The 10,653-nt window shown below is 42.6% G+C and overlaps 1 protein-coding gene across 4 annotated transcripts; it reads left to right on the forward strand.

Moving 5' to 3' along the window:
- Positions 1-621: 621 nt before the first annotated feature.
- Positions 622-10,209, forward strand: LOC117844701 (regulator of G-protein signaling 1). Of its 4 annotated transcripts, XM_034725455.2 has the most exons (11): positions 623-818; positions 2,193-2,304; positions 2,382-2,445; positions 2,552-2,636; positions 2,717-2,790; positions 4,901-5,092; positions 7,130-7,218; positions 8,405-8,640; positions 8,779-8,903; positions 9,069-9,190; positions 9,278-10,209. In XM_034725455.2, exons 1-11 carry the CDS (start codon positions 739-741, stop codon positions 9,446-9,448), a joined length of 1,350 nt encoding a protein of 449 aa, XP_034581346.1. In that variant the 5' UTR covers positions 623-738; the 3' UTR covers positions 9,449-10,209. The 4 variants fall into 4 exon arrangements, with proteins under 4 accessions (XP_072148252.1, XP_034581346.1, XP_072148253.1 ...); XM_072292151.1 differs by lacking the exon at positions 2,193-2,304 and having other exon boundaries at positions 622-818; positions 2,382-2,468; XM_072292152.1 differs by lacking the exon at positions 2,193-2,304 and having other exon boundaries at positions 689-818.
- Positions 10,210-10,653: the final 444 nt, after the last annotated feature.

Consider the following 10,653-nt stretch of genomic DNA (forward strand, 5'->3'; position numbering starts at 1 on the left):
GGCGCAGTGTCAGAAGTTCCGACCCATTTAACACCGCTGCGAAGAATTTTCAAGTTTTAAAGATCGAGCCTATTCACCCCCCTCTAGGCATCACACGATCCTTTCAGCGCACCGCCTCCGCACACCCGCTCTGTTTCTGGTGACTTCCACTGTCGGATTCGCCATCACCGACTAAGCCACGCTAACCTAGCTTCATTGAGATTGTCACCGTCCTACCCCGCCCTGATACCGCCCACCGTTATCTCCCACCACCCTAGCCGGTGACGCCATCACCGCCTCACCTCACTATCTGCCACCCGCCTCCTCCGCCGGGTCGGTAGCCTCCCTGGAGCTCTTTCTAGTCCCAGCAGCACATGCAACCTAAACCCTCAAACCCGAACCGAGACCCGTCATTTTTTTTATTTCCTTCGTCCTCCCTTCCTTCTTTTCCTTTTCAACAAGAAGACCATGAGATAGACCATGTGATATGTGCGTTGACTTTCTATAATTTCTACAACGAGAGGGATCACATTTTAGATTTTCTATTTTTTATAAGTAAAGACTGATTAACTTGGTATAGCCACATTTCCTTTTTTTTTCCTCCGTGTACTATCCGGCGTCGGTGTTTTTATGCTTTACGGCCGCTTTCACACCGTTGAGCAAACCAAGCAGAAACACGGAAGTAGAAACATATAACCCGTAGCTGCCGCCTCCCATGGATCCCCCACTCCGTCGCCAGTCTCTGCCCCCCGCAGCTCCATGGCCGGCGGCTGCGCCCTCTCGGGGGGCTGCCCAACAGACTTCGCCGCCTTCGCCATTGCCTCCGCGGTTCTTGCTTTGTAATGTTTCATTCTCCTATTCCCTTTCTCTCTTATAACTCCCTCTGTTTCAGTTCGTCGGAGGACAAGAGTCCATTTGCATTCGGCCCGTTGCTCTTCTGTCCGAAATGCGGGTTCTGGCTGGGAATGGGAAGTCGCTAGATATGGTTTTCCTCACTCGGATTCGAAAGGTTTTGGAGCTTAGGCGATCCCCTGTGGCGGTAGTGATTTGGGATCTTAGTTACAAATGCTGGATTGTTCGGTGTTACAGTGTAGAGGCACGGAGAGTGTTTTTTTTCCTGAAGAATGTGAGATTCTGTCACGGCTTGTGGGTTGTGGCTTGGTCCTAGGATGACCATTTTGGTGCGAATTTAGGTCTTTATTAACGGAGATTTTGGTTTAGTTTACAAGGTGGCTATTTTCTGTCAACAAGGGATATTCGAGTGTTATTGATGCAGGACCCGGAGACATGCAAATTACATGCTCGATGAAAAGGAAATATTTGGGTTCTTAATTTTGCAGCAAAAATCTCCATGTAGAGCGTGTTGAAAATGGTTATACTAAACCATATACTTAGCCGTATAAGAGGAACTTTTGGTCGTGTACTAAAAAAAAAACTCGACCTGTGGGGGGTAACACAGCCCCCGGGCATTATGCTAAGAAGAAGAAGACCTTCTCACGCAGGTCGAGAAAACCTCCAAACTCCCGCACCGTAGCCCGTGTGAGACAACCAATGATCTGGGCCGGACCTTAGACCTATGCTTTGGCATGGGACAGATGAGGGGATTTTTTTAACCCCAGCCTGAAATTTGCTCCCACGGGGAGTCGAACCCAGGACCTGAGGAGTGCTACTAGAGGCACCTAACCAACTCAGCTAGAGGCCTGTTCGCTTTGGTCGTGTACCACATACCTATTTAAAAAAAAAACTTGACCATGAGAGGAGACACCCCTGGGCTTTGTTCTAAGAAGGTGCTGTGCTTCGAACCCAGGTCGGGATGGGAGTTTCAACGACTCCCGGAGTTCGCTCTAACCGGTCCACTGCGAGAAGCTTGGTGTACCACCTACCTGTTACTATATAAAGTGGGTAGGCTGCAGTTCTGCACAATGGCACGATTGTACTGTATAATTGCTACGTGTAGTGACCTTGGACTATTACCATATAAATTGTAGCAGGCGAAATCATCAGAGTTCTGTTTCATAAACTAGAAATTGGCACCAATACTTAGTGTGTTAGCCATTTTCAACTGTATAATAGGGGTTACTTTACAGCGAGTTTTTTCCCCTACAACCTTAGGGTGTTGAATATTTTTGTTTGCAAGGTGGATATTGAATCTTATTACATAATTCTGTCAGCATCTGAATTATTTTGAACAATCAATATCTTACTCTGTTCAGGCTCATTTTCCGTGCTCTCTTTCCCTTCATCTATCGGAAGGGCAAAAGAACTGGTGTTTGGCTTGTAATAGTTCAAATTATTGGAAGCACTGATCTGTTGCTCTCACTGGTGGTGCGCTATTTTGACTCTTTTGATGCCTTTGGTATGGCTTTTGAATGAGTAAAAGAACTAATACCTACAAGGTGCAGATGTCAATGAACTTTCTGAAGTTAAAGCTTGGGCATCCTTGGAAATCATGTTATCTCTGGGCAGGTTCACTTATCCGACAACCTTCGGTAGCCCATCATTGTAGAGCAAAGTAACTGTCCAGCTATTATTTTCAGTTGATTAATCCTGACAAAGTTCAACCTGAATACAGTTTGGGCAGAAGGGCCTTTTGGATTTGGATTGTTGATCAGTTGCCGCATTGTACAGGGATTTCAGTTATATCACGTTTTTGTTAAGTAAGTTCTGCATTTCTAGAATTTTTACCTTTTTTTAGATTTTTGAAGTCATTAATTGGCATTTTGTGTCTTGTACGTAGGCACCGGTTGCCACCGATCAGGCCTTCCATTATTTTAGTAGTTATACTCCTTCCATGGATATGTGGAGCTGCTGGTAAGTGGGTTCAAGATAGGGCTACTTACTCCTTATCAAGTGATTTCTAACTCCCCCGCCCCCCCCCCCCCCCCCCCCCCCCCCAAAGTCATATGCCAAGTAATTATACAATCCAGGTTCTTACCCTTGGATAATGTTTCTTTTGAAATACTTAACACATATTTCTGGAACTATGCCAGATTTATTTATTATCAATGTGTCTATATTAAGCAACATGTTTAGTAAAGGATTTTAGCCTAAAGGGTTATATATGCAATAATAAATAGTCTATGTTTCTATTATTTAGGATCCATAATTGGTGCTAACAAGCTGGAAAAATGATAATTAGTTTACACAATGAAAGAATCCAACTTATTATTTTTTTCGTTTCCTTTTTCTTTCTTGAGACTAGCTTAAACCAGTATTTTCTATCAACTTCATAGCTGCATTCACCAGTTTGTGTTGGGCCAGTGCATGTAAGTTGTTGCCCATAGTTACAGTTATTCATTGCTATTTATTGAGCTGTCATGTGCAGGAATTACTCTCGCATGAGATCAGGGAGGTTAGGATAAATTAGTTAGGATATCTATTGTTTGTTGGGCGCTTATCTTATTTAGAGTTTGTTAGTCAAGTTGTAGAGTTAGGCATATATAAGGGCACACGGCTGCCACCCTTTGGAAGGAATCAAGCAATGAAGAATCAAGTTAAGCATTTTCAGTCTATAGTATAATCCTTCCCCTAACAGCCAACTCCGCCTCGCTATACTCCTGGCCAGGGGCGAAGCCAGAAGTTATAGGCACCGGGGTCAGGATAGAGTAATCTTATTTTTCAATGGGGTCATTTCATATGAAACAACAGAGATGCAAAAGGATTTGCGGTAGTCGTCGGGGTCACCAAACCCCAATGAATGGCTGCAGCTCTGACCCTGCTCCCAATGGATGAGCTGTTATGTCTTTGCTTGAAATCTGACTCATGAACCCTTTTGGTTAGCTGCCAGCTTATAAGTGTTGGATATGTGCGTTTAAATCTACGAAATATAAACATGAGGCAAATTACGTAACCTAGTGCTACTGCTATGTAACCCAAATCTAGTTTCAAACAGACAGGCGTAGCCCGCAACATACTCATGTAAACGGTGTGTAAAAGCAGCATAAGCAAAGCAGTCATAACCATATATAATATCATGTAACCCATGACTAGTAGGCATGAAACCTTCCGGCACATGATGTAACTCATAACTGTAATAGATCCAATCTATGGACTTACAGATCTGTGCTCCGTCCTCGTGTAGACTCGATTGCAGGGTTACTCGGTGCAGTACAGATCGTCGATGAGGCAGCGCAGAACGTAGTCGATCGATTTGAGCAGTCGAGAAGTTGCGCTGCCCAGAAACGTTATTGCCGCCCCTCGTGCAGGCTTCCCGATGGCAATGGCTTGGAGATACCACTCACCCTCCTCCTCGATGCACGCCGAGAAGAGCTGGCGAGATCCAGCAGCTCAGTACCACAACACACTTCACCAGAAGCAAAAAGGGAGAAGAGAAGGAATTCGTGGGTCTTTCGCGTGTGTTCCTGGATGTCTCCAGGACTTCTTATAGAGAAGACGGCAGCCCTCTGCTGTCCGTTTCTACTATAAAATCGCCCCACTAATTGGCGGTAGTAACTGCCATGTTAACTCGGGATTAAGGCATTGACTTCGTGTTTATCACCTCTAATGACCGATGTCAAAAGATTACACGCGAACGGCAAAAAGATTACACCAACTTGGCTTGGCTGCTTGCTGCGTCGCAAGTCGCGCGGTTGGCTACGCGAAAAGAACGCGAATACTCGTGCACGCGTGCGTTGTGTAACCCAAGCCCCGTTCTCTCCTTCAGTTATGTATTCAAAGAAGTGAGAGTGCTCTCCTATTTAAGTTGGCTTCCACCAACTCAAACTAGCAGTATGGGACTATTGAATGCCTCTGCACTCTTGCTTTGGGATTCATTAAATGGGCCTCTCCATGGGCCATTTGTCCAACAATAAGCACTAAAACTTGTGTATTGCAAGCATGTAGGTCATCTAACTTTCATCAATACTTTGCTACAATGTTATATAACTACTTATTCTCTTTTCTTTTGCTTGTTCCTTTGCAGTTTTTCATTGGAATAAACCTTTGAATCACCGGTGTCACATGCAGGCTCAGTGGGTGATTCCAGTAATGTGTATACATGGATTTTATATTGCTGGTTTAATTGTCATCACATTATCCATTCGACATATTGAATTCAGATTCAGTGAATTTAAGGATCTTCTACAAGCAATTATTGTTTCAACAATAGCAGTAGGTATGTAAGTTGAACTCATGTAGTTGTCCTTGGCAGATACTTTTTTCCTCGAACAATGCAGGATAGCTGCGTGTTATTTCATAAGATAGGAAAACTCGATTACAACAAGTCAAGCTAACAGCCTAACCTGAGCACAAACACACCCACACACCCAACATCAAAACTAGATTATATTCGTGCCACAAAAACATAGAACAGGACCTGACCGAGGAACAGCGAAAACCTAAGCATTAGGTGCCAGCAACCCCACAAGAAGCTCCCAGAGTTTAGTAGCACCTGCCATACACCACAAGGTGCTTTCATCAGCCATGATCTGGAGAAGTGCATGAAGGTTTGGCGATGTCCCTTCAAACACACATGAATTCCAATGTTTCCAAATTTCCCAGGCCACAAGCATTATTAGGGAGTTAAGTCGTTTTCTCATTTCATTTCGCACACCTCTTATAGTTTTTCCCTACCAACTAGAGAAGCGAGTTGTTATCATTGTGGGCGCTACAGCAGCCAAATGCAGATGTTGTAGAAAAAACCAGACCTGCCAACTGAAAACACATGAAACTAACAAATGTTGAATGGTTTCCTCAGCCTGGTCACATAAACGGCAGGCAGCAGGATGGGCAGTCCTCGTTTGGCTAACTGGTCTGCTGTCCAACATCATTTGTTGATAGCCAACCATAAGAACTTGCAATGCAAGGGGGGCCAGCTTTTCCAAATCTTCCTCCATGGGACGACCTTGATTGTTCCTACAAAGAAGGCAGCATATGCAGATTTGCTGCTGTAGGATCCAGATTTGTTTAACTTCCGACGGTGCTGATCAGGAACATCCGGCTGTAGGATCAGGTCATCAACCCAGTCCCAAATTAGTAGATAATCAGCAAGCACCTGAACTGTTAGAGCCCCCTAATGTCAGCCACCCAATTCCGGTTTTGGAGCACATGAGCCACCGATCGGCTTTTAACTGCCCTTCTTGGAATTGCCTTGGTGCTAATTCCTCAATGGCTTTGCCATTCAACCAGCGATTGGACCAGAAAAGAACAGACTCACCATTCCCTACTATTGCTTCCATGGCCACATCAAAAAGCGCTTGAGCATTCTTTGGTACCTGGAATGGGAGACCGGCCCACGACCTAGCAGCGTCTGTTTTTTTGAGCCCAAAGCCAACGGATGTACAGGGTTAGGGTTTAGGGATGTTGCCTAGCCATGCTGCACTGCTAAACATGTTGAGCTTCTCTACTGTGCCTAGCTTCCTATGCACCCTTGGTCCCACTTCATGGATTGCCTAATAGCGACACGGTGAGCTGACTCAGTCTTGTCAGAGTCTACTATTTCTTGTTAGGATGATGTAGAGGCATGAACTGATAAGAGGGAGGAGAATGTCGGGATGAATAAAGTAGGGTAGATGTGACTTTGTTGTTTTAGAGTTTCCTTTGGGAGGGGATGTTTCACCATCACACACTAATGAGTTTGCAGTAGGAATGGGATTCCACACTAGAATCTATGTGGTTATCAACTTTTGATCTCTTCACTGGACTGGTGGTTCACTCTAGATATGCCATTGGCATCTGCAAGATGCAGATAAAAGTTTGCTATTCCCTTTAAGTCCTTTAGATTCTTTCCATTCCATTTTTTGTGTGCTAGGGCCCAAATTTTTCCATCAGCATTGGATTCATTGAGTCTTTCCTGTTAATTTTGTGGATGTTGCAATATCAGGAGGTTACTGAAACAATAATAGCAAAATTTGGGTAGGACAGATAACAAAGGACACCTTTTAATCTTGCTGCTGAGATTTCTGAATCTTTTAAACATATCTTAGTTTTGTTTAGAATCTGGTAACCTGACCCTTATTGCGTTGGTTTTATAGTGGAATTTGTAACACACTAATTCATCATGGACCAAGTTGAATGTGTGCATAAGAAAATTTGAGTTCACTAAAACCTGTAGCATGCTATGCATTACACTTTGTTTATAAATTTAGTAATTTATGCTGTTCCTTCTTTGATATCATATTTTGCCTGCTCTGACACTATACCACTTCTACAGGATTTTGGATTGTTGCATATGTCCTGAATGAAATTCACGAAGATATTGCATGGATTCAAGTTTTCTCTAGATTTTCCCTTCTTGTCATGGTAAAGAACTCTTGATGCCAATTTGTACGGTATTTCTCGCCTTGTGCCATATGCCACATTGAACCGTTTCATGACAGTTTTACTACTGCTGTTCTAATCTTCTGTAAATATTAAATTCTCATATGTCGGCCTTTCAGAATTATGGTTAAAAATTTGGTTTTCGTAAAATTCCTAGACCTTATCCAGGAGTTGGATGGAAATCAGGTGGTTCCTGGTTCAATCCTGTGCCTTTCTAGTTAGTGCTATGTGACTAGACTTGGTTGGCTGTGTTGAACTCATACAGGGGGAAGAGAAAAAGCAATGGGATTCCCTGATCAATTGCCCTTGCTTTGACTTCATCTGTCTTAGCTGTGTGGCTGCAGAACCTTGCACCATCTGCGACTATTGTGGACAGCATCTGCAGAAATTACGATTCCTTGCAATGAACAGTAACTTTATGCCATTTTAGCGTAGAAAGTAGCTAGGGAGGATTATAGTAGGTATTAGGAATTTAGGATGATTAGTTACTATATCATTCAAGTATGTTTCCACTTAGATATAATCCATAAATCAGAGACAGAGTTATAATCCACAATTCAACTCTTGCTGAGTGCTCAGAAGGCACAATTCAGCAGCAAGTCATGCACAGCTTCGCTAGCGGCCATGATGATCACAGATGCATTGTCTACCTACCATTCTCATTTGTGAATTTAGTTAGGAGCAACATATTTTTGCGGAGAATCCAAAGATTGCAAGGGTCTTTGGCGTTCACCTTCTTCTAATGTGCACAACTGTTCCGTATAACTTGATGCTGCAGTTGAAACAAAAGCTTCTCGGTTGGGACCTTGGTGGATTTTTCTATAGCTAATGATTACGAACTCAAAAAATGCTGAGAAACCAGAGAAAGATATAAAATAGGAAGGTTTTGTATTAGGCATTCGTGCAGCACCAGCATGCATCCATAACATTTAACAAGGTAGCAAACACTTTTAGCAGTTGAAATCTGTATAAACAAGAAATTTTGTAGTGTCATGTTCCAAACGCCACACATTGAAGCTGCAAATATTATATTTTCCCTTGACAATGCAACATTTCACAAACTGCCCATGATGTGCTTTTTGTTCCTTTGGCTTTAATTTTTTTAGCTACTACCCTATGAACATCACATGTGCTCACTAGTTTCATGTTTTTCTTTTTCAAAGCATAGGCAAGTATTCTGGTGCTGCTATTCTTCTCAATGTCTATTTCTCAACCTCTGCATTCACAAATAAGTCTAGGAAAGCAAGAGTCGACTGCCTTTATGACTATGGGTGAAGCATTAGGTATAACTGATAGGGGTTCAGTAAAGAAGATTAATGCCACTCATTTTGATTCGAATCAACCATTGGACAAGCTGCTTGAGGACAAAAGATTCCGGATGTCTTTCATGTCATTTGCGGACAGGTTGTATCATACTTACTTATGTGCCCTGTTGTCTGCATTATCTGTTTATTTTTCTTTTCTGTCAGCTGCTATTTTTATGAGCTTTGCTCACAACCACCAGTTGCCGGTTTATGACAAAAACTGTGTTTTAAACTGTAGTTGCTTAGCTGGAGAGAGTGTTCATTTCTATGAAGAGGTGTATGACCTGAAGAAGATACATCTGGATGATTCCATTAGAAGAATATACATGGCAAGACACATCATTGAAAAATATATTGACGCAGGTATGCTACTCTACATTAGTGATCAGGTTATCTTTCTGAGCCTTTTGATTTTCAATGAATACAATCGGTTTCTGCCACTAATTTATCTTGAAGCCCTTGTCTTGATATTTGCCATATGCACTCTACTTCTCAACCAGCCTTGACAAAGTGGCATGCATGATTCAGGTGCAGAAATGGAGATAAATATTTCTCACAGAACTCGCCAAGAGATACTAGGAACACCTGATCTAACTCATCCAAATCTGTTTGACAGTGCAGTGAGTGAGATATTGCAGCTGATCAAAATGGTAATCCTATACTCATTTTATCATAAGTTTTAATTCACCTTTTTCTCCGAGTCACCCAAACAAGCTCCTTACACTGGCCTTCCGCAGAATTTGGCAAAGGATTACTGGTCATCCCTGCAATTTGCTAAGCTGAAGGAAGATATAGAGAGAGGGCCCAACGGCCCTGAGCTCATGCCATTGGATTACTCCCCAAGAGTTACTTTTGTGCGGTGTACTGATGATCCCTTTTACGAAGAACACGCTGCGACTTGTAATTGAACGGTTGATAGACAATGTGGATGCGGTTGTATGCTTGGCTCGGCCTTGTCACGTCGAAATGGGGAAAAAAACAGCAGTTTTTTTTTATAGATATGTCCAGTTCTGTCAGATGGGACAACGGACAATGGCGTGCTTTCTTGGTGATGCTCACATAAACTCTTTGAAGGCTTCATTCATTCTTATCCTGATTTGTACAGGTATTGCACTTGAAAATGCAAGAGCTGACTTGTTGGGACCCGATCGTTTGCTATGCTTTTGAAATGGTGCGCATAGCATATTAGCATCAACATCAGCTCAAACAAAAAAAAGAGGATTTATGAAGCATTTGGAGGTTTTGGGAGCAGGGAAACTATGCTGCCGTCCTTGACCTAAAAGAGCACAACAGTGACAGGAGAAGGTTGCAACAAGGCACCTCAGTCACACATGTTACTTTGGGCTCTTTCACACATCTTCCATCTCACTACGTGGCAAGATGCAACCTCCTCCTATCAGTGCTGAGGCATGTTCAGGTCCCAATTTCCAAGTGTTGTAGCTTTCTGTTACCAAACAACAAAATTCATTCCGACAGAGAGAGAGGTGGTTCCACAAGAGTTACAAAAGGACATACAGGGTATAATCTTATTTGAGAAGTGAGAAGTGAGAACAAGAACTTGTGATATATCTATTTGGTGTTTACACTTCTCTGAGCATTAAGTCTGGTACAAATCAAATGCTACGGATCGATTGCTTTCAAACGTATACATGGTAACTGGAACTGGCCAGTTCTAAGCATAGTATTTTATTCTACACAACATGTACTCTTTTGTCACATAACTTGTGAATAAACTACTATTCTACACACATAATTAGAGTACTAAAGCAGCAAAGCAACATGTCCACTTTACACTGGCAGCATGTCGTATTAAAATTTTGTGATGACTTAAAGTTACACATAACACTCGTTGTTGTCTTATTACAATTAGCATACCATAAAGCATGTAACTTGCAGGCATCAGGCCAACTAGCTTTTGCTTTTGGTCCTGAAAAGAAGACTCGTTCCAGTGCTTTGTGCACTCATTTTTAAGAGCTTACTATTCATTTATTATATGCATACCTTTGTTAGCCTTGGCTTTCACCGAGTTCCCACAAGCAACAGGTGGGTCTTTTTGCAGCCTGCAGGAATATGGCAAGAAGTACATGGTCAGTTGAGAGAAGTCATATGGCAT

This window comes from Setaria viridis, chromosome 2 (assembly GCF_005286985.2).
Source record: "Setaria viridis chromosome 2, Setaria_viridis_v4.0, whole genome shotgun sequence".
In the NCBI taxonomy this organism is placed as follows: domain Eukaryota; kingdom Viridiplantae; phylum Streptophyta; class Magnoliopsida; order Poales; family Poaceae; genus Setaria; species Setaria viridis.